The sequence below is a fragment of the Anser cygnoides genome, chromosome 8 (assembly GCF_040182565.1).
Source record: "Anser cygnoides isolate HZ-2024a breed goose chromosome 8, Taihu_goose_T2T_genome, whole genome shotgun sequence".
NCBI lineage: Eukaryota > Metazoa > Chordata > Aves > Anseriformes > Anatidae > Anser > Anser cygnoides.
In genome coordinates this window covers 25,684,565-25,708,879 of record NC_089880.1, presented here as the reverse complement: position 1 = coordinate 25,708,879, position 24,315 = coordinate 25,684,565, and the positions used below count along the sequence as shown (strand labels likewise).

Sequence of the window (24,315 nt, the reverse complement as noted above, 5' to 3'; positions counted from 1 at the left end):
TAATATCTAAATGAATGATGAACTTCAGTGTAGTCCTGAGAGAGGACTTAATGCAAATTCTCAAACTGATTTTGGTGATTGGATTAGCTTTCAACAAAGGACACTTCCTTTATTTTGAGTACCTGGGTTTACAGCTACTTTGGGGGGTATTTTTAAAGGTAATCTGTGCTCATTAAGTCCTGCAACATGTAATGGGACAGAGCATGCTAACAAGAAGTTAAGCAATCTTATAACAGGCTGAGCCTGTTGCCGACAAGGATCTGATTTCTACCACACTCTGACTGTACCAAATGTGAGCTCCAGTAGGAAATGAGAGAAGACTGCCACTAGTGAGATTTTTTTTGTGGCAGTCCTTGACTTGAGTAGAAACAAACTTCAGGAGATTTTGGGGAATTACTTTGGGGAGCAGAATCATAATAACATTTGATACTTAGCTTTATTACTGGGCAATAAACAGAACTAGAGTGTAAGAGCTAAAATCTGTTTGGAGCATTGGACCATCACTTGCTAAGAAGGAGAGCGCCTTTCTTTCTCCTTACTTGCTAGTCTGTGTTGGTGTGATTTGCTCGCTGGTTTCTTGTGTTGTGTTGACATGCCATTGAAATGCATCTGCCACTATTTGAGGAGAAAATACTGAGTCGAATAACAGATGCCATTTATTAGTCTGGAGTTGTCTGAAAGCCCTCCTGAGAGCGCAGGGAAGGTTACATGAATGTGGTCCGCACTGAGGTACTTGAGGTACCCCTGAAAGACCTCAGCTGAGTCACTGCACTCATCCTGCGCTCTGCCCTAGCTCGTACGTCTGGTTGAACTGACTGTGCTTTTGGAGATTTGAAATGGGAGCGTGGAAAAGTATCAAAGGTCAATCTGAGGTCTGTAAAACATCTCTTGTACTGCAAGACGAAGGAGAGAATGTTATTTAATATAGGAAGCTGGTGCCACCATCATGCGTGTGTTCAGGCAGAGTGGTAGTGTAGGTGCGGTGCTGAAAACTTTTGCAGAGGAGGATATGACAATGATATTTCGAGAGTGAAACTTTCAAAAAGTAAAGGAAATGTTTCAATCTGTGAAACAAGCTACTGAGGCATATAGCAGGTTGTCCTCTCATGAAGCCTGCAGGTAAAAACCAAACTTTGTCCTTTATATCTCTGTATATAAATGATCTGTATGTCTGGACATATCTGTAGAAGCTTGGTGTCATTGGATGGTTCATTATTTAAATCAGGCTAGATGAATTTAGGCTCTGCCCTGGCATTTCAGAGTACCTGAATATTCTGAAGTTCTTCACAATTTTCAGGGTTCTTCAAAGTTCACTTTTCTGGCTTAGTTCTGTGAGGCTTTCTAAAAACCTTCAAGAGTATGATCTGCTCCTCAAATGATCAACAGGATTTTGCAGCACTTGGCACCCTGCTGACCAGGGTTTCATTTTATAAAAACACCTTCAGCAGAGATAGAAAACTTACTGAGAGAATGATACAAAACTGCAGAAGCAATAATTATAGTCACTCACGTCAGAGCTCTCTTAGAAGAAGAAATAATGAAAAAAACATTTACTGTATCCTTTTTCAGAGGCCAGTAAGGGATAATATAGCCATATTCAAAAGGAATCTTTCTAATGCTCTATATTGCCTTCATTAACACCTTTTTCATTTCTCATTTTCCAGCCTTTTTAATTGAAAGGGGTAGGAAGGGGGGAAGCATATGAAGTGTTCATTTTGGAGGAACAACAACTAAGAAAGAAAAGTTTCCTCCTAAGTATTATTGGTTCCACTACAATATCAAGAATACTGCTGTCACTCTATTGCAGCTCCTTGGATTAGAGTTTTCATTAAAATCTTTCATTGAATGTCTTTACACACACTCAGGTTTTTTTGGAAGTCTCATTTCTTCCAATTAACTTTTCTATATCTTTGAAGTTCAGCCAAGATCAGCAAGACAGTGACTGCTGCTTCCTGGGAAGCCACATATAGTAGCACAGAAGTCACATAGGGTAACAAGGCTCATTTAGTTGCTGCAAAAGGAACAAGGAAGATTCAAGAGCCCTTCAGCTTTGGAGACCTTTTGCCACTCTCAAGTCTCATTGGTTAGAGTGCTGTGGGAAGGGACTAGCCATTTGGGTGCTCTTTCGGTGGTCTTTGGCTGCATACGTGAACTTAGTTGCCAGAATTTTGACCATTAATGTGATTTTAAATTTATTTGATAAGCAATTGAGTTCTGTATGCTTGCATTTTTAAGAGGGATGAAGTATCCTTGTACACAAATTCCTTGGATGTAGAGCAACATCCAGTGGGGAACAGACCTGATACGAGTGAAAACAAGGTAGTGAGCCAAAGCTCTCGACTTTCCCCCCAAAGGGTAGACTCCCAAAAGTTAACCTAATTAGGGAGGGCACTTAGGCCATGGGGTTAACAGCTGTTCTGGAGGTTACAGAGAGCTCCTTTAGGAGCTGAGGTTAGGCTTTGGAAATAGCTCCTCATGGGAGTATGCGGGAAAATTGCTGTGCACGTGTGCATGTATGTGCATAGAATTCAGAACAAAGGGTTTAGATGCAGCAGCACAGACAAAGATGGAAATAGGTCAGTCAGTCGTTTAAGTGCTCTCTACGTGTTCCTGCTCTGTGACAGCTCTGAGTAGCAGTTGGAAGACAGCCTGGGATTTCATTTAGAAGCATGAACCAGAAGAAAAAAAGAAAGGAGGGGGTCATTTTGCTTGTTTTGATGCCCACGTGTCCCATTTTCAATTATCCATCTCATCCACTCTCACTGGGATGCAGTGAGATGCCTACAAATAAGCCATGAGAGAATTTCAAAGGTTTAGATGCTCTGTTCTGAAAACTTGGCGGGGGGTGGGGGGGAAGGCTGTGTACCTCTTTGGATTGTGAAATTTTGGCTTGAAATTGCTTGAGGATGAAGTTTCCCTTGGGATTCTAGTATTTTGAAAAATCCAAATTTTGTGTACTTGATCAGGGGGATTACTATTTTCAAGTTGTCAGATCTTGCACTATAGATTCTGATCTTTACGTAGTAGGTATAAAAACACCTACAGTTACATGATTTAACTGATACAAGATTGGTGCATTCTCTGTTGTTAGCAGCTACTTCACAAACTGTAAAAATTAATCCAACTAGGGTTTCAATTTTATTTTTTATATCTTTTAGCCAAAAGTCAGTCACCTACTCTAGGCTGGTGGCCTAGAGCTGTCTGTGGTCAGTGGCATGCTCCCAAGAAGTGATTTGTATCATAAGCGGACTAAACTGCTGTCTGGACAGATATCTTCAGCCCTGTTAAATTGGGAAGTGGGGGGTATGAATGAGATTTGTCTGCCTTTCTTAAGCTGTCTAATGTGAGTCAGAGGGTCTGCTCTCCAGCTGGCATAAATTTACTGATATCCTTGCATATAGTTATCAACAGAGTTGCACTGACTTGCACCGATCTGGCCCACTGTTTTGTGTGTGTGTGTGTTTGGTGCGTTTTTGTTAAGTATGGGTGTACCAGATGTTGCTAGCACCAGGCTCTAGTTTTGGCTCAGTTATCATATATGAATGGTCAGTCTTATTCCTTATTAGCACTGAGATGTTTTCTAACAATATGGGAATTGCTTCAGAAAAATAAACTGAGTTTTATTTAGTTAAATATCTTGCTTGTGAAAAGAGCTCGTACAGGATGCTGGCATTGAACTACTGGTCCCAGCAATGTGTCTCTATGGCTTCACCCTCCTTTCTTTCTCTTAATTTTGAGATAATTCCAAACAAACAGGTAAAATTGTGTCTCATTTTTGCCTGGCAGTCTTGTATTTATTTTGATGAAATGGCTACTTCTGTGGGCTGAGTTTGAATGGTGCTCTAGAAATAGCAGAACTTTGTGATTGTTTCTGCTCTCTATATGTCATAAATGTGCAGTAACCTCTGGCCACTCTGAATGCACTCTATTAGGCACTTTGCTTTTTGTGATTAGGTGCGTGCTCAGCAATTCCTTTCTTTCACCTTTACCACTTTTATTCTTACCCTGCTTTTCTTTACTCCACATTCCCTTAGTCTCCTTAATTTCTTATCCTCATAGCTGGTCTGCTGCTTTTATATCTCTACCCTCTACACACATACCCCCAAATTGTGAATCTAACACATTTTATATTATCTGACATAGTGCTTTTGGATCATCCTTCTTACCCTCTTTGCATACGACTAGTCTTATTTAATGGGTAAGTTCTGTTGTGTCCAGAGCTAGCTACTGTTCTGCATAATACTCCCTTCAGTCCCTTAAGTTTGCAAGTTTCTCTTGAAAATTTCTTGTCATTTGCTCAAATACTAAAGCAAGCAATATGGTCTGGTGAAGAAAGAAACGAGGCTAAAGAGATATTGTGATATTGCAGTTTATCTCAAAATGTCCCCTTCTTGCACTAAATGATTAATAAAAGCCATACAGCTTTTGTTTGCAATAAGAGTTTGCTTTTTACAACATTAATTTATTTTCCAGTCTGGACAAACTGTGAGCCAGGTTAGCCATCCTAGTTTGAGCAGCATGGCCACAGAGATGGCTGCAGAGCACTGAGGATGCCGGTGTTCCCAAATGGAAGTCCTGACTTGTAAAGTCCTGACTTGTAATTCCAGGGGTGGGGGAGACCAGAAGAGCTATGAACATACATTTGGAGAGAGAAGTGTTTATCTTTGAGAATTGTCCTAATTATTGTGCCGATTGCCTCAGGTGTACGCCAACTTTCAGTTTCCAATGATATACCTGCGTATCGTTCATTACAGAGAAGCAGTTTCAAATCTTTCTGAAGGAGAAGAAAGTTGATAATTGGCCTTTTTCTGCTTTACATCTATCTCTGAACCTCCATCTGATAGTCATCTTGTCAAAACTGTCAAGACAAGTAAAAAGCAAACTGCCTTTTTAGCCCAAATAATATATTGTAAGCTTTCCAGTTAAACTTGAATATTGCATTCCTGGAAATGGGGATAAATCTGGAGTGTTTGGGCCAAGGAGGGCTCTTTGGGTTTATTCATTTTTTCCACACGTGCATTCCGGCTAAGCTGTTTTGTTACACTGCAGAAAGTAACCTCAACACCAATTTGTTTGTCTTTTCTAAAGTTGCCTGCCACAGTCCAGGGCAAGTTGCTTTCTCATGTCTGGAGACAATTCTGCTCACTTGGCATATTTAGCTGTCCTGTGTCCACTTGGTGAATGTCATTTGCAGGTTACTCCTGCCTTGATAAGTACCCTTGAGAAAACATAGGTAAACTTGGAGCTGGGGTTCTCTTCAGGTAAATAATGTTCATTGAGATCTCAAATCCTTGTACCAGTATCTTGGATCTTAAACATTCAAATGAAATTATTGTGAGGACACGCTGTTTTGGCACACTTGTTACTTATGGCTGAGTCTGCCTGTACTTTCTGTGGGAACGACATTGCTTGGAATAGTGATATTTCCTTTCCTGGCTGTATCCCAGAAGCATGGAAGGATACACACAGTTAAAATTAACCAAATATTTTTCTGTTTCTTGCAGGGAGAGAGGTGATTTATTTACTTTTTGCAGAGACCTGATTTCTATTTATGACCCTGTCAAACAAGTCCAGCACGATCTTGGATGATTCACTCAATCTCCCTCTGTTTCTCGGTTGTCTTAGTTGCAAAGTGAGACTAATAGTATGCACCTGCCTTGCCGCAGCATTGGATAAGATTTCATTAATGCTTGTGAAATGTTCCAAGAACCAATGAAACACAAACCGTAGATGCCCGAGTTCTAGGGGCTTTGATTAAGCTCTTGAAGCACCAAGTTTTTGGTTCTGGAAAATGAGAAGACTCTAGTACTGTAATGTCTGAATGCAAGATCTCAATCCCTAATTACAGGTTACATGAAATTGTTCTTATTTTGACCTGAGCTTCATTCTGTTGTTGTTGGGTACCTAGAAATAAACTAAATAGCCATGTCATGCAGTGAAATGGTCTGTCTGTTTCATAAGGGGTTGCAATCTTGTGACCTAAGGGGAACACAACACATCAGTAAACCTATAACTAAAGCATGGATTTCTATGTGGGTGGGGAAAACAGAGAATTAGCTGCTGGGTGTGATTACAATAGCCAGCATGGTGAGGACGTCAGCTATTTATGCTCTCTAACTGGAATTTGATGTGGGATAAAATTCCTCTTAAGATATTTTTTCCTTGATGCATTTAAATTCTGTTCATTTTTTTTTCCCCCTCTCCTACAGAAAAATGTTTCTTCAGATTTTTGTTATGTGTAGTTTGTTAGAATGTGTTATTTTTGCCTCTGGCACTAGCATATGGATTTTTCTGTGTGACAAAATAGCAGTGTACTTAGGATTTTTTGTTCCACCTGTTGCTCAAGATCCCCAGTTTTAAATCCCACTCGTTAGTTGGAATTGTTTTCAGGCATCTACTGTGACACTTGATGATGTTACAAAAATGTAAAAATTCAGCGTGTGAGCTGCATAATTTCAAGTGGCTGTCCAGATATCAGATCTTTCTTTTCTGTGGATTTTTCTATCACCTTGCATTGTGCTAAACAATAATACTAATCCATTCAATCACCTTGAATATTTTGCTAATCTGTACTTATCCTTTGAAGCTATCTTCAGTATTTAGATAGGAAATGCAAGCTGAGACCGGGGAAATGCGAAGTGATTGTGAAGTTCTTTTTCTTTTGAAGGAAGAAGCATTTGATGTTGTCTCTCTTAAATGCACATGCTTTCTGATTTGGTCTCATGTTACCCATAATCATAGACCATTTCTGTGCTCTGCTTTTGTTTAGGAGCTGTTACAAAGCAGGATCCTGAATCTTGCTTACTTTCCTATGTGACAATGGTATTAGCATGTTTCTTTGCATGGCAATACATTAACGTGTTATTTCTTGTATTTAAACTCCTTTTTGGGATGTTTTGCTCAGTGTTGTGTGGTGTCTTATGACTTTATGGATTTTACGATGGTGTGATTGATCTCATTTATGTACCTTTCATTCCATTTTTATAATATGTTTAGAAAACAGATGGAACAAATGGAAGAAAATGCCTGTGTCCTTCATTCGAACAAAACACAGGTTTGCATAAGAGGTTGGAAACCACACAGGAACTTGGCCTAATTTTTGAAAGTATGTTTTGAAAAAGAAAATTATCCTCCTCCACCTGGATTTTCATCTTCCTTCTCATCATTTTGAATGCTGTTGCCAAAACTGCTTTCTCAACTCGAAAATCTTTCTGGAATTAAGTGGCTTCTGGATCTTGACAATGCAACATTTTGATGCATGTGTTTGTCACATCCTGATTAGATTGGTATAACTTCTGCTCTCTCAGGCCCCTCTCAAAACTCAATTCATAAAACAGAGTTTCATACAAGATGCTACCGCTAGGGTGATGAAACAGTGAAATTCAATCATACCACGCATAGGTTATCCATTTTCCAGAGGCTGATGGGAGAGATTGGATTTTCAGGGCTCTTCTGGGCTGTTTTGTTTTGTTTTTCTTTGTCTCTGTTCTTGTCTTCCGGGCTTCAATAAATTTTATTTCAAACTGAAGAAAGTCATTTTCATCTCCTCTTTTTTCTGGCCGTGAAACTATTCTTTCCATGTGCTTCCATTACAAGTGAGCCACTTAATTTTGTAAGCCTTAGATTTGTTTACCTCCATCTACTCTTTCAAACACGTGTGTGGTCAGGGTGACCCATTTCACTACTGTCAAAGTTTGTTTTATTTGATTAATTCCGCCCTGTGAGTTTGAATGTGAATTTCAGATAGGGATACCACAGTGTTCCTGGCAGGCATTCAGGTCAAGCCAGTATAGAAGAGTGATTTGATTTTGAAAGTAGTGAATTGCTCTTTTCTCTACATGCCTCCAGTAATCCCATTTCATGGGCCTTAAGAACAAGTTGCCTTGAAATTTTGTCAGGAGGCAAGAACAAGAATCAGCTTCCAAAATACTCAAAGGTGGGAGCACTAACTCCCCAAATCAAAGAACTACTTCAGTCCACGGTGGAACTCACGGCACTCAGATCCTAGTTTTTAGCTTGAACAAACCACGTATCAGCACTGCTGAATAGTTTTCTGTCTTGCCTGTCAAATATGGAAGTACTTCAGTGCAAAAATATAGCTGAAAGGACTAATTTCTGAACCGCATTGGGAAGATGACAGTGGGATGGGTTGGGAACACAAGAAGGTTGGGAACACAAGAACTTTATCATACAGAGGCAGTGGCCTCAGGTACGGCCTGAACTAGTAGTTATTTTTGTTAGTGATTCTTCAAAACAAGCTTCCCATGGGAGGCACCACTGGTGCTGAAGCAGTAACAATCTGCACAGCGCATCGCTGCTTTTAAAGCTGTGAGAATAGAGAAGCTAATGGGAGAGTCAGCTGGGGAGGTGGGCTTTCTTAGATTGTCTGCTTACAGCTTAAAGGAGTGTCTGTACAAATCTGGAACAGAAGAAAGCTCTCTCTCTAATCACTTCATGATCGCTACAAGATCATCTTTGTCAGCTAGAACGTGCAGAAATGGGACACTATCTGAGATGACTGTTTTGAATCTTGGTCCCATGACAGCTTGCATACAGGAAAAGGATAAATTTGTGAAAAATAATGGAGGGGGAAATATAAAAAATAATAATTTAGGCTTTTCAGACTCATAAAGAGACTTAGCCGAGTGTAAGTTCTTTAGAAGCTATTTCTGTTACTTTCTCTAGGATCTGTTCACCCATTCTGAATTTTAACTCATATTTTCAAAAGGTCTTGTTTGTTAAGGAGAAAGCCACATTTGACAGGGCTGACTTATTTTTTTATTATTTTTTTTTTTAACAGTCTGGGTGTAGCAGCATACAAGAATTGCTGTTACAGCTCCTATGAATGAAACAGGCAAGCTTCATCTTCGTTTCTAACTTTCTTAAGGTTTTAAACAATTCTTAAAGTGTTCTGTTCGCTCCAGGCTCTCTAGTTCTCAGTCTCCCTGCGTGTCTAGAGGACACTGTCAATAACCTCCTCCCACCTCTATATTCTGAGGATGAATTGTTTCATGTTTGTTTATGCTAAGCTATGAAAGCTTGAAATTGAAATCTGTTTGCTCCTCCACTTCCCACTCATATATGTTCTCATTCATTGTACATTTTTGCCATAGGATTGTATCTCAAGGGTGATGAACTGTGTTAAACTGCAAATATGCAAAAAGAAAAATAGATCATTCTATAAGACTGCGAAGTCTGCTGTTGCACAGCTGGGTTCTCTGGTGTCTACTGAGGTAGGAGCAGCAATTGAAACTTTCCCTATATTTGGGACTTTCATAGAATTATAGGAAAAAGATATTTTTATGGACCTCTGGAGATCTTTGTTCAGACTGCCTTCTCAAAGCAAATCTAACTTCAGTGATACGTGTGTTACTTGGGGCTTTTTCCAGTCACATTTTGAAAATTGTTGTGGATAGAAAGTCATATTTTTATCATTTGTTTATTTTAAACATGGATTTTGTTACCTAATAAAGACTTACTTCATTGCATAATATTTTCTTCAGTTGAGATGTTCATGAGAGCACCCTTTCAGTCAAAAACTCCTTTCCAACTTTCGATTTGTCTGACATCTATACATGTCTGATTTTCTGGGGGAAACTGTTTCTCATGGCATTGTCATGTCACTGTACTTCATCTCAAGTCCTTTTAGGGGTGTGCAGGGAGCCAGATGAGCAGAGCTCTGGCCTGGCTGGATTTCCACAAGAACTTTGTTTCTCCCTCCTTAAGCCTTTTTCCCCTTAGACGCACAAGGAAGCATACATTTTATGAGTACTGGTAATCCTCCTTACCATTACGTCCTTTTCTATTAAACTGAGTTAAAATTAGCCATTGGGGTTAGAAGTTAGATGAGGGAGGGGCAGAGAACAGACAGGCAAAATCACACCTTTGCGCATGCTCAGTACTGTACAGGATGCACAAATCTCATTTTCTTAAGAAGCCAGACTGAGAAGTAGCTCTTCTGTTGCTACAGTGCAGATGTGAAATGGAAAGGAAACTCTGAGAACAGTCAGTGGGGAAGGGCAAATAGTATTGGGTACTGCAGCACATGCAAGCATTAGTACTTTTTAACCCTGAGCTGATATTGCACTATATTTCCTTCCACTGCTGTGGCATCTTACATTTCACAAGCAATAAGCTTAAGAGAACAAGTAAATATAAAATTTTGATCAAGTAATACTGGGCATGTGTTCTACCTATTCACTTTAATTTTTTTGAGCGACAGTTGACAAGGTTGCCATTGAACTTAACAAAAGTTCTCAATCATATTTTTTGATTTGCTAACATAATTTTAATATATCCACGTATGTTAGTGCTTTAATATTCATTAATAATTTGTCTGATTGAGTGGAGAGTTCACTAGAAAAATAGTATAGACCATAATGCAAGAGGGATGCAGGTAGACTGAAGGATGCAGTCTTGTCTTTGACAGTTTTGAAGCTCTCTGCCTTCAGTTACGTTTGAAAGCAAAGCATCTCAGGATGAGAAGTATAAAGCCAGGTCCAGTGATGTGTCATAATTTCATATTAAATGATCTCTTAAAGGATTACACAAGAAAATAAGATCAATTCTATATGGCAGGTGTAATTCAAGTAAATGGGCTAACAAAATTTTCACTCGTTCATATTTTTAGTTAACAGATATTTTTTGATCAAAAAAGTTTAATGTACAGGGTGCGATAACAAGTATGCTAAGGTCGGTCTCCACCTGAAATCTCATGGTCTGCCTTTGTGAAGGTTACCTACAGATTTAGTTTGGCACGGTATTTCATCTTGAGCTCCCTTTTTCAAATGTTGTATGTCTTCAGTAATTATTGCATTCTTCTATACATTGCAGAAAATGGTATAATAATTTTCTATTAACTAGTAGACAAAAATTGCTTTTCTGACCATTTTTCCCAAAGTGCTTGTCTTGTAGGGATAACAATAGAAAAACCAAATGCTCCAAATCCCCGAAGGTTTAATTTTTTTTTCAGACTTAACATTCTCATCAGGATTCTCAAACTAATCTTTCATTGTACCATTAGTCATTGCAATGAGTTGTTTTCAGTGCTCTGGAATCAAAATGTGTACTTTCAGCTTGGCTCGGTATCAAATCACATTCTGCTGGTGCGTTGCAGTGATTGATAGGAGTTACAGTTTGAGTGCTTTTACACTCCCATTCTTCTGCATCAGGCAAGCATCTGTATCAGACAACTGACCCATATCTCATGCGATGGCACCAAATCCCCTCATACATTGTTTTGAGTTAGTAAGAGGAGATGTCATGGAATATTATGAGAAATATATCTTTGCCAGGTAGCTTACCTTCTAGGGTGTATAGTGTGCTCAACTGACGGGACTAGTGGAAAATACAGAGCCTAAGTGATACGAGGTAAAATTGGCAATGGAACAGAGACCACTGTGCTGTCATATAGTTTCTCCTTCTCTGTGTTGTTTGGGCTGAGGCAATACCATGCAGTGAAGCTCAGATGGTAAAACTCTGCCCCTTAAATTAAGAAGTGATTGGAAAAGATCTGAGCCTGATTTAACTTCCTTTGAAAGCATCTGGTCTTTTTGTTGATTGCAATCAGAGACAGATCAGGGCTTTATAGCTTGTCTGCCATCTTCTGAAATGTTATGTGACAAACAAGGCACTGGGATTATTTCTGTTATGAAATGTTTGTTATTTTATCACAGCAGTGATTATGGAAAGAATATTTGCATCATTCTCAGAGTTTCTGGTGGACTTTCCAAAGACAAATGCTCAGGTGTTTTGTTTTGTTTTTTAAATCGACTTGGCCACATTGTCCCTTTGCTAAATGCACGGCATTCGGCTGGCAGGTACTAAAACAACCTAATAGAGTAAGGTTAATGTGCTCTCTTTAATTAGACAGCAATATATAACACACCCAGTGGGCCAGATGACCTTGAAAATTAAAGTGAGAATAGAGACACATTTGAAAGGAAAAAGTCTTTACTGACAAGGATTTGTGTATAGAAGGAGCAAGAGGAAATATTCACTGATACATATATATGTAGCTCTGTGTGTATATATATTTATACATATATAAATAAAAACTCAGAATTTCTCTCATAAAATGAGGCTGGGATATGTTATTGCTCTTACAAGTATTTCAGAAGCGAATGTTAAGTGTGAAGTAGCGCAACCTTGTTGGAAGTGAATCTCACTGCAATTCAGGCTATGTCAGAAAACCTTCCTGAGATTCCATAAACCACTTAAACTCCATCTATAGAGCCTAATATATTCCCATTGCTGTAGCACCGAAGTATTTCATAATCCTTCACATATTTCCTTTCAAAACACCATGGAGGGTCGGTAATATACTTATTTTTACAAGAGGAGAACTGAGACATTGCAATTTTTCCATAGGTTGCATAAAAGGTCTCCACAGTCTTATGTTATTGCCCTAAGTGAACCACTGGGTCATTTTCTCCTCTTCTGGAATATTATGAGACCTGGGGTGTTGTTCAGGACTTTCCATACAGTTGTAAATTTTTCACGTAATAGGTGGCAAAGGGACTCTGTATTGGAGCTCCTGGCTAATGGATGTACCCATGACTCTAACTGTGGGTGAAAGTTAGGCTATAACTAGTGAAGCACGGGTAGGCTGCTTGCAGACAACGGGTATGTGTTGAGTAATGCTGTGCAGAGACGATAAAGGGGCCTTCTCTTCTGCCAACTCAAAAATGGATGGATATTTATGTACCCAATTCAAAAAGCCATTTGCAAGCTGAGCTAGTTACAGACATGGCAAGACCGTGCAGGGATACAATCAATATCCCAGCTGTGTATGAGGGTGAGAAATACCTAAGTGTTAGAGCCTGTTAGCAAACAGTTATAAAAGGAAGCCAGGGATTGTGCTCTCTGGTGCTGGGCAGTTAAACCTTGCTAGGGAGTATTCAGCTAGCAGGTTGCCAGTCCTGTGCTGCTTTTCTGCTTGCCGTCTCATCAGAATAGAGCACACCTTCCTGGCTGTTTGGGTACCAAGTCAAACTTGCACTTCCAGATATCAGAGGAGAAGGCCTTTGAGGTGCTGGAGATGGATTGCTTCTGGCTGAGTTCTGGCGTGGACCTATTGAAAATGTGTGAGTACCATCACTGCTTCAGCATAGGTGGTAGTTTGGGGTGCAAATAGTCTGACAAGCTGCAATGCAGTGGTGTAATTGGTTAACGCTGTTCAGGAGAGAAAGGGCGAGATCAACCACTATGTATGAGAGCAGGATCTTGGACAGAGTTCACTGCAGCAGTAAACTCCAAAGCCAAGCAAAATGGGCAAATAAAGGTATAACCAAAAAACTCCTGAAACCCATATATAAACTATTAATAATTTAACATTTTATAGGAACCTTCACCACTGACTGTCCTAATTCCTAGATTTGGCTGTTTCTAATATTCTAATGGCCTATGTTGTCATTTCAGGTCAGATTTGGAGAAGCCTTGAGTACAGTCGGACTATCAGACTATTAGATGGTGAATACATAACATGCTATGTAAAGTGAAGTTCTCTTAAACAAAAAAATCCTGTCTTTGGCCTCTCAGATTCAGTGGTCCAAATTAGTGTGTGCCTTTTTACTAATTCACTGTATTCTGACTGCTCTTCTATGAACTGGGGACAATGTGGTTCCCTCTTGTACCAATGCAGTTGGAAAAATAAGTCCATCATTGTTTATAAAGCAATTGTGTCCTGCAGTGCTAAGCACTTCAGAAAAGCAATGAGGAACTGAATAGCTCTGTCTTTGGAGGAGGCTTTGAGTAGCATGCAGTAAGCAGGAGCCTAGGGCTGAATGTAGAGCAATAAGGAAAAGACAAAATATTGAATAATACACTCATTAATGAACAGTGTTGATCCTGTGTGTGGAATAAAGGACCCTGTGGAAAAGGACCCTGTGCTCTAGCAGTTGAAGACTGTGTTATAATAATGACATACAGAGGGCTGAATTAAGGTTGTATGTATCTGTGCAGCTGTGGCATATCCAAATTTTAAGAGCACAGAAGCAGGACTCAGGATAAGCTGTGTCTTGGGAAATGCTTATGTGTGTGTTGTTTTCTGTGAACACTAGTGATGAGTTCATCTTATCCTCCCCCCAGCCTGCCAAAGGGTACTAAACCCAGGAAGATAGAATGACAACGAAATACAAGTAGTTTATAGGAAGTCTGCCTTTCTGAAGGGAAAGGTTTGGGGATGTTGTGCGGAAGATGTGAAATGTCAGGAAGACTGGGAAGGAGGACGTAGAGGAGTTTGACCTGCTGACAGCACTCAGAGAGCTGGGAGCTGGGTAAATTAATCACATGTGAAGTTGGAATTCTCCTTCTCAGATGCTAACAGGTTGTGATCCATGAGTTGCAGGTGGATCGTGGATTCTATCAGGAAAGAAAGTTTGTATATGCTGCACTGCAGTCTATGCATATGAAATTTCTGAATGGTCAGTGTCAGCAGTGGAAAATTTTGGGAATCCAAAAGGTGTGAAAAACTCTGCTGGTTTCTTCTCATTAAGTGAGCAATATGTTTGGTTTTGAAAAGGCCAAAAAATGAATCAGGCTTTAAAATGGAAGAACCGTAGGTGTTCTCAGTTACTTGCACCTGGATATGCAAGATTGATGTGCCGGTGTGACTCAGCACCCAGCAGGGAGCAGGAGTCCCATGAACACCTTCCTGGGGCAGGATGGGTGAGACCTGCCCCTGCAGAGTGGATACGTGGAGAGACCCACATGTGGGGCCAGATACACGCTTCTTAGGGAAGGGCTTTGCTAAACTGTGACTTGTCTCCCTGGGGATGTGCTGGAAACTGTCCCTTGAAAAATGGAGAAGTGGACTGGGCACAGTGCTGGAGAATGTGCAGGAAGAGATGTGCTAATGATCAGCTCTTACTGTCTTACATCCCAGAAACACAGCAGGATTCTCCTATACGCGGGATGTGTTTTTATTTCCAGTGCTCTGCTTCGTGCCCAGGAATTCTTCTGGCATTACTGAGGACCCAGGGTGTGTAGGGAGAGTAAAATACTGGAATTGAGATGTATCCTACAGATCAGAGAAGGGAGTCTGCCCATGTCAGGTGGGGATGTGTATTCTCCTTGGTGCGTGTGTGTGTAGCGCCTATTACCAGCTCTGAGAAATGCATTTATTCATCAGAAGGAGAAAATATCCCTTTGTGTTTATTCTTATTTAACATTGTTTACACAGAAAATGGAGAAACACATCTTTAACCATCATGTACTATTTAAAATTATGTCAGTACACCATGCAGCGCTCATTCTGTAAACATCTACTCCACCATGTGGTCTCTGGTAGCTAATGCTGTTCTGCTCTGTATGGCCACTCGTGTTCTGCCTGGAGCACACTGCAGTGGTTATGTTAAATAGCCTTTGTGAAGGTTTCCAGAGCTCTAAATTAAAAATGCAGAAAGCTGTGAAGGGGGGAGAGAGTTGGGAGGGGGATTCTCTGTAACTGGAGTGTTAGGATGTCTTGCTACCTAATTGCTTTAGAACGTGTAGGCTTGAATGAATCCTCTTTAATGAATAATAGGCAAATGCATAAATCGCAAACCCCAAGCACCCGCATGATGAAATGCTTGCTAATGAAGACTCTGACTTCGCCGACAACAGCAGGTGTAGAGTTGATTTGTAAAATGTCGTGAATACAACAGGTTTAAAATGATATATTTATTAAAAGAAACAAGTCTTCCATGTGTTCCTCTTGTATTCGCTCTTACACTGCACACCTACTCTTCCTGCGTGATATTGCAGGCTGCAGTCTCTCAGCAGTTCCTTGCTGTTACTCTTGCCTCGAAGTGCAACAATAGAGACCAATTACCCTCTGTCTCTGCTTGTATTGCAATAAGCCTGAGGTCCCCCCCACTACCTTTTCAATTTCAAATCCTAACCCTGTCAGTAGTGCCATTTGTGGATTTGAACTCCCTGGCTTTGTGTGCAATATTATCTAGAGATTCACCTGGTACTGATCCAATGAACCAACGCAACCTTACAAAGCTGAAGGGAAGAGTGTAGAGTTTTCTTTGTATTAAATCATATGCCATGAAAAAGGATTTCTTTAACTCTTTTCCTCCATTATTCTCCATATCTCACCTTGTGGAAATGGGTCTGTTAGCAAGAGACTTGGACTCAAATAGTAGGAAAAATGAATAGGGGAGGGAGAAGAACCCAAGCAAAAGGAATGCAGAGGTCCTGGAAGTTTCTGTAACTTGGAGATTCCAGAAAGAAAATACACAGCTTGAAAGGATAGGAAGCAGCCCTAAAAATAAACCTAGCGTAGGCCTTTGTGCTAAACCTCAACTCTAGCAAGGAACAAAGATGTTTTCATTAAAGCAGCTGCATAGGAAGTCCTTAAAACCTCTGTTGAGTTAAGCCCTCAGAAGCAAAGAGGTTCTGTCCAGATAATTGCCCAGCAAGCTGAATGCTGGTCTGAACATCTTTGGTTTTACTGAGTGAAGCTGGTAACCTCTTGAGATCTGGCTGTCTCCCAAGTAGGGAGGATAAATACTGCAAAATATTTCAGTTTCCATTTCAATTTTGAAACTCATTTGCTTTGACTGAATTTGCGCTGTGTTTATGTAAATTTGTAAACACTGTAATAAATTTATCTGCTGGTAGAAAATAGAAATTTTAGAAAAAGGCTGAAGAACATTTGTGAAAAGCAAATTCTAATTCAACAAGTGTAACAACAGAACCTGATTTAAATGTACGTTGTCACAGAACAGAAACATAGTGGTATGTATATCTAGCAAACCCTAACCATCACAATCCAATCTTCAAGTAATTGTTGACAGCTTAAATATTTTAAGATGTATGTCATTTTTTTGGGTCAGCAATGACTGATACAAAGCCCAGGTTTTCACATAGTGAATGATGGCCACAATCAGGTGATAGCAGCAGTTTGCTACTACATTTTTTTGTTGTTGTTGTAGAAAACTCACCTACTCCTGATTCCACCTCTAACCTGTGGTAGTCTGTGTATGTCCTTCTTATCTAGCTCCATGTCAATACTACCATTAATAAGAGCATTCATGGGCATGGACATCAAATGTCATGGAATGGGGTATTTTCTGATGCCCTTACTCTAGAGATGTTCACTTCCTCCATCCGTTGCTAATTTTAGAACCACTTTTGTCTTCTCTTGCACCTGTTGGAGTCTGTAATGTGTCCTGTTTTGGTCTCCTCCACATCACTTTTCAAAGATTCAAAGATTATCCTTAAACTGTCCTTTGACATTATTTAGTTGTGTTTTTTTTTTCATCTTGTCAGTTTTGTACAGAAGACTTTACTGCACAAAATAAACCTAAGCTCAGTAGGACAGATCTGGGGAATATTTAGTTATATGAGGAACCACACTGAAGCCACTTGCAGTCTAAGTGAGAGAGCAAGCTGGTCTTAAATACTGAAAGGCACTGTATTGTATTAGAACATAATTGTTTCCCATTGCAGAGCTGCATTTCCAGAACATACCTGTATTTCTACTTTGCCTGCCCAATGCTTGAAGCAGGAAGTAAACAGTTAAGCAATGGAAACAGCAAGCAATGTGTACTGGAAATGAACTATTTTAAGCTTGGTAGGGGGAATTAAAAAGCAGTGCAAAATGCAATTCGTAAGTTATCTTGTTCAAGTGCTTGCATTGGAGGTACTACCACAAGGGAGATCACATCATCTGGGAGCAAGAGAAAATAATGAGTGCAGCATCTGTAACAGGCATGTGGGAGACTCTTACTCTGTGTTTTGGTCATGTCCTGATATATGTGAGTTTAGGGAGATAGCTCTACATGTAAAAGAGTCAATAATCAAATCTGAAGTACCAAGGAACACAACTTGATGTTTCCTTAGAGAGACCACAAGTTTGCAACAGATGAATAAAGCAAAAGTGTGGTGGATACAAATTTGTCTTTAGGAAAAAAAAAAAAAAAAAGACTTAAAGGAGAAAAAAAACATTACACTGTTCCCAGACTGGAAAGAAATACTAATGCCTCCATCAGAAATTTCAGAAATTGAATTAATTGTTCTTACATTGATAAAGATGTGATATATCATATCAAAGACTAGCTAAGTGATATTTGGAAATTAATTTGGGATCCTATTAAATAGAACTCAAAGGAGCTTCCCAAATGAATAACTTGTTTGTCAAGCATTGCTTTTTTTTGTGTTTATAAAGTCTTCTTGAGTAAAGACAACTATTTTCAACTGTTCTTGCTTGAAATGAACTACAAGATTCATCACTAACCAGAGATTTGTGGCAAATTTAGATACTGCAAATTGCAATGCCTTGGTATCTTCCGTAAATTAGTTATTACCTACTTCTGTTCCCTATAGGGATGACTTATACAATGTTATCTAAAAAGCCCCAAGTCCCAAATATAATATTGACAACCCATGTAAGAATTTAAAGTTTGCTTTTGGTGTTCTGTAGCTTGCCCACTTTAATGTGCTTTGGAGAGTAATCTAATGGAATCAAAATGCACTTGCTTTTTATAGTGTTATTAGTTTGAAACAAAACTAAAACAAAATGTAAATGGGACGCTTCATCTATAAGGGGCTATGAACTGATCTCTTAACAAACTTGTCCTTTAGAGTGAGCTTGCCATTTGTTGGGAATTGTTCCAAAATGCAGTAAGACTTATGACAATGACCAGAGTTTCTGTTTGTTAAATGAAAACCTTGTTCCTGTGATTCTGTTCTTACACTGGTTTTATCCCAGTGTAATTCCACCTATGCCTGAAAGACATGTAGTGCTTAGTGATATGGTTTAGTGGAGGACTTGTTAGTGTGAGGTCAGAGGTTGGACTAGGTGATCTTGGAGGCCTCTTCCAACCTAGATGATTCTGTGAAAGTACCTCTGATTTTGTATCAATGTCTGTGAGATCAAAAGAAGGTAGGATTAGTTGAGCCGATTAGAAAGAGTTTATATTAAGACCAAAAAAAGGGAGGGTGGTGGGGGAGAAATCTTCTATAATGTGTTTTGCTTTACCATGGGCTGGAGACAACAGTCATGATTGCCTGTGGAATTTTTGGTGTGTCCAGAGAAGAAGCACAGCTGTTCTCTAGACAAGCAGACTGGTGATGACTAAGATAAGGTGTTGGCTTTCTCCATGCTTTCTCCACATCACCTCTGGTTTCATCCCCTCACTCTTCTTAGCATTTCACCTGTCTCTAGCTTTTATTTGGGATTGCTATACGCAGTCGTTTGTTTCTACTGCTAGAGAAGTGGGAGCATTTTCATTTCTTTTTGCCAGTTAAACTTAAGGTTTTTGGTCTCTAGATTCTTAGAATTTTTGTTAAAGGATAGTGCCACTGGAGTAAATCTCTGTTGTTTACATAGGTGTGTTTAAAAGATTAAGGCTGAACAGACATTCTCATAATAGACCAGGGATCAATGAAAGCTCTTGTTTTCTCAAGAAGATTTAAGGCTTAGCAATGAAGTTGATTTTTTTTTGTTTGTTTGCTTGTATTATATAGAAAGTTGCATTTCTGTCTGAGCTTTTATTATTTCTGTGTACTTTGTATGATCTTTCATAGAATTCCTGAGCTGATTTCAGGTCCCAGTTCTTGAAGATCTGCTTGAGCTTCACTGGTCCCAAACTCAGACTGAGACAGTAGAAGGGATTTAACTCCCAGCTTGTATCAGTGGCCAGAGATTGTGTAGGTGATATCTGCAGTAGACAAGGGAAATAATTTCCCCCTCGTATCTCTGCCTCCTCTAGATTTTTAATTTCTTGTACATTCACCCTACCACCAGCACACTGAGTTTTAATGGGACTTCGCTCAGAGGGGAATATTACTCCACGGGACTGAGAGCAGCTGAATCAAATGTAATGCAACGTGCTATGAGGGAGATGAGCCAGGGCAGGAAGGAGAAGCCAAAGTGGTATATATGTTTCATTGACCACAAGATCTGATGGCCAAAAAATGTTTTAACTTAGCATCTTGGCTGGCTAATTTTCTCATAGGCAATTGCAGGAGGGAAAGAGACTGAGGCCCTGGGTTAGTGAACAGTTACATTCATGCTTTAAATCCCTTAAGCACATACTTAATGGCCATTGATTTCAATGCTCTTAACAGCTTTGCTGAGTCAAGGCCTGACTGAGGGCAAAGTAAAGGCCTGGTGATGCAGTGCATGAATTATCCTCATAGCTTCAGACCCCCAGCTGCAGCTCTGAAGAGACTTGAAACTCGAGTGCCATGCAGGCTCTTCCAGCACCAGTGTGGCAAGCTGGTGAAAGGCAAAGGACAGAGGGAATATCTGTGCTGTGCATGAAGAAAACTGAAGGGCCAAAGACGTAGATATTCTGTAGATACTCGGCTGCTCACGTTATTTCTAACAGTGGCTGTTGCTGCAGGCTTTCCTTGTCCTCAGGGGAGAATTTTCTTTTTTATTATTATTATTTTTTTTTCCTGTAAGAATAACTTATTCAAATACTGCAGCTGCAGAATACAGCCCTAATTCTAATTCTGAAGCTAGGAGGGGCTGCATCCCATATATGTCCTTAGTGTTGTGTTTTTTTGTGTGTGTGTGTGCAGGTGCTCCCTGATGGGGTTCGATTTAAACCGGCACTGGGCAAATCCATCTCCGTGGGCTCATCCCACCCTGCACGGAGTGAAACAGCTCATCATCGAGATGTACAACAACCCGGTGAGTGGGGAAAAGTAACACCAGAACAGCCACTCAGCTAAGGTACTGTCTGTCTCCTCCTGCGGGGTTGTGCGAGCTGCCAGCAACTCTGACGTGGCTTAATCCAGTGGCAAACCAAAATAAGAGAGAAGCAAGCGAACACCACCTCCACTGCATGAGATCAGGGAACATCTGAAGTGTCTTTTGTTGCAGGAAGCATCGGAGTGGAGAGAGCAAGTGAAATGAAGTTCAGCTCAGATTAAATATGAAATAATGCTGAAAGCAGGGCCTAAATTCAATCGAGCTGCTCTCGTGATGTCCTGAGCTGGATTTGAAACAGCAGGCCCCCCAAATTGAATTACTGAATGGCATTGATGCTTAATCCAGAGCTCCGGCAGGGGTTGCTATGTAGCGTGCAGAGCAGGAGGAGGATAATATTTGCAAATATTATATAAATACACACGCACACACTCGTGCTCACTCAGAAGCAGAGGTGTTCTTGAAGGTGAAATCTTAGCTAATCAGAGGAGATGGATTGCAGGGAATATGGAGAAGAGGAGTGGGAGGGAGGCAGACAGCTATTGAATGTTTGACATCAAAGTGCAGAAGGATTATTGAATGTGGCACCTAAGGAAAAACTGCTGAACAAAGATGGAGATGGGTAGGAAAAAATCACTACCGAAAAATATAAGAGGAGATTTTATAGCTTATTATTTTTTTCTGTGTGGAATTCCTGAAATTTGTCCCTTCTGTCTGCCTCACATTATGGAAATGATGTTTGAATCTTTAATTCCCTGGATATTTTTTTCTTTCAATTAATGTATTTAAAAAAAAAAAAAAAAAAGACCTGGTTTGCCTTGTTAATAAAGAGAATAATTCTTACTGCTGGCTACATTATATACAGAATAAGAGCTTCTTTACTTTAACTCCTGGTTCTGCTAGTACATCTTAATTGAACCTTTTATCTTCCAGATAGTAGTAATACCTGTACAGAAGGGGTTTTAGGCACAGAAATGGTAAGTTCATAGGTAGGAATCTACCCCATATATAGGACACTATTGTATGTAAAATATTTTCTAAGACCACAAATTGTTTGGCTCAGAATTTTTTCTGTTCCGTTTGTGCAGCACCTGGCACTGTGCTTGTGACTACGGCTCTTAATACATCTTATATTAGAGCGGTGATGATGGACAGTAAAGAAAGGAGCATTCCAGCTAGTTTGGTCTTTCTTTTCTTTCCTACTCCGAAGAACAAGACAATTTCCTTCTTGAAGATGGAAAGAGCATGCAGGTTGTTTTGTCTGAGCAGAAAGTTTTTGTTTTGTTTTGTGTTTTTTGTTTTCCAGGGACAAAGAGGTCCTTAAACATTACAAGAAGGTTGGGTGTAGTAAGCCTATAACTAGTAAAGCGACACATCTCAGCACTATTAAAAGTCACTGTCAGTAAAATAAAACTATTCTTGGGGGAAAAATTATTTTCAGGTTTGTCCCATTCCAAGGAAGCTTTGAAAACTCTGGTAGTTTCCTGTTGCCCTGTGTGCAAAGAATGATTTTATTTGCTGTGGTAGCTGAAATGAAAAATCAAAAGAAATGTCTGGTTAGAGTTGTTATGAAATGGAAATCTTTTCCTCTTCCATCTCTGTCTCCCACCCCTCCCCAGTAATCAACCCGAGATGAACCAGTTTCAGTTCATTTCCTTCTCAGGGAAAGAAAAGGAGCCTTTCAAACACAAATGTAACATTTCATTTTCAGGGTTATTTAATCTTTTTTTTTTTTTTAATGCAATTTAGGATTTTTATTTTTTTTTTGTATTAAACTACTAGCAAAGTTCAGATGTCTCTTCAGAGTTTCATTTCTCAGTGAATTAGCTACTCACCAAGAAAAACCTGTTGTCTGGTTTTATGATCCCCTAGTCAATACCAACCCTTCTGTCAGTTTGAGACCCTCAGGAATACAAGAATACAAGACAGTAGAAAGGATTTTCTTTTTTTTTTTTTTTCCAGGCAATACCATATTCTTAGTCCCTCTGATCCCAGTTATATTTGTATGAAAAGACTATATCCGAAGTTCTGGGACAAAAGGGGGAAAAGTGCCAGATGCCTCAGAGAGAGGGCATGGGGCTGTACATGCACCATCCTGCTTTAATAGTGACTGGTTTTATTAAGTACTTGAGATAAAAACCTGTCTTCTCAGCCTGACAGGGCCAGAAGAGAAACCTGCTTTGAATCACTTCAGACTGCTAAAATTTTAAGTGCTGTCCAGGTGTAAAGTGTAACTGTTAGATGAGTAGCGCATGATAGAGGGCTGGCTGCATGCATAGGTGAACCAGTTGCAAGGGGGCTGTTGTCAAACTGTGATGGATCAGGGAATACACATCTGAAAAGGTTTGTCCTGCCACCCTCTCCTCACCTGAAGTCTCCCCACACTGGGGAATATGAAATGAAATAAAATGCAAAGTAATGATCCCTGCAAAATATCGTAATTAAAAAATAACCTCCGTCTCTCCCCCTCCAGACAAGATCTGTCTTGAGGAGCTGCCCACAGGAGACTGGGTTGTTTAAAGCAGAAGTTCAGTGTCATGTTGTTATTCCAGAATGGCTTGGTGCAGGCCCTTTAGATGTATTCATTCACTTTAAATCATTTAAGGAAAATTAGCTGCCATAAGAGCATAAAACCACATTTTAAGTGTTGCTGTATAGGAGGATTTTTCTTCTGCTCCTGCAGTATGGAAGATAAGCTGTTTCCTTTGAAAAAAGTTCTTTCCAGAGGAGGGAGGATGACTGACACAGAAATAAGTCAAGTGGGTATGAGGCACGCACACAATGCTATAGCGACAGTGATTCCAGCATTGAATGGTCCGAGGCTAAGTGTTTACTGTAGTTACTGTATAAAAATAAACCAATGCATCTGTGGTTCTCTTTTGTTCTTCTGGGTTTTACACAGAAGCTTATTTAAAGAGTTTTAAATTCCGTAATGGCCATATCTTTAGGGGGAAGTGGATAGGTGAGGACACTGGAGATCAAAAACTTGCTATCTTTCTCTGTCGTTGATTTTGAAAAAATTGCTTTTGATAGTAAGTCGTTGTTACTGTGTTGGCCTACGTGAATTGTGGGATATTCTCAGCTCTGAATCTAGTCAGTATTACAGGTGAGACTGAAGTGACAGATTTGCTCTTCTACATCTTGAACTGTTGGCTGAAGATTCTTGATCAGCATAACAGGATTTAAACACATGAACCGTTTTGCTGACTCCAACTGTGTTCCTTGTGGTTAAGCAGGATATGTTTTGGGTAGGTGGTCGAGTGCTTAGCAATGGCAAGCTCAGAATATGGATGGTTTATGGAAATCAAACAGTGATTACCTCTGGGATAACATGAAGCCTCCGAGACAGAGAGAAGTAGAACTGCTTGACTGGCTTCTTGTGGCCATACAGCACCTATCCTGAGGAGCAACTGAACTCTTTAAAACAGATTTAGTGAGTGGATTTAGGTAGCATATTCAGTGTTGGCTTAGTCCCCTTGAGTGTGTACGTTGCAATGTGGTCTTTAACCACAGGGGCTCGTGTTATTCAGCCCCTTGCCTCACTAAGTTCTCCAAATGGAAAACTTTCACATAGTAAGCAGCTATTCAGAGTTTTGTTTTAGCTTGTGTTCATTGTGGAGCCCTGTCCTGTATTTACTGTGTGTTATTCAGATCCTGCATTGAGG

General features: G+C 39.9%; 1 protein-coding gene across 1 annotated transcript in view; it reads left to right on the top strand.

Moving 5' to 3' along the window:
• LOC106033024 (AGBL carboxypeptidase 4) overlaps positions 1-24,315 on the top strand; it is a 924,726-nt gene that overhangs the window by 745,558 nt on the left and 154,853 nt on the right. Inside the window, exon 10 of the mRNA XM_048062129.2 lies at positions 20,521-20,632. Within this exon, the coding sequence (XP_047918086.1) occupies positions 20,521-20,632 (112 nt within the window). The remainder of the gene's footprint in view (positions 1-20,520; positions 20,633-24,315) is intronic.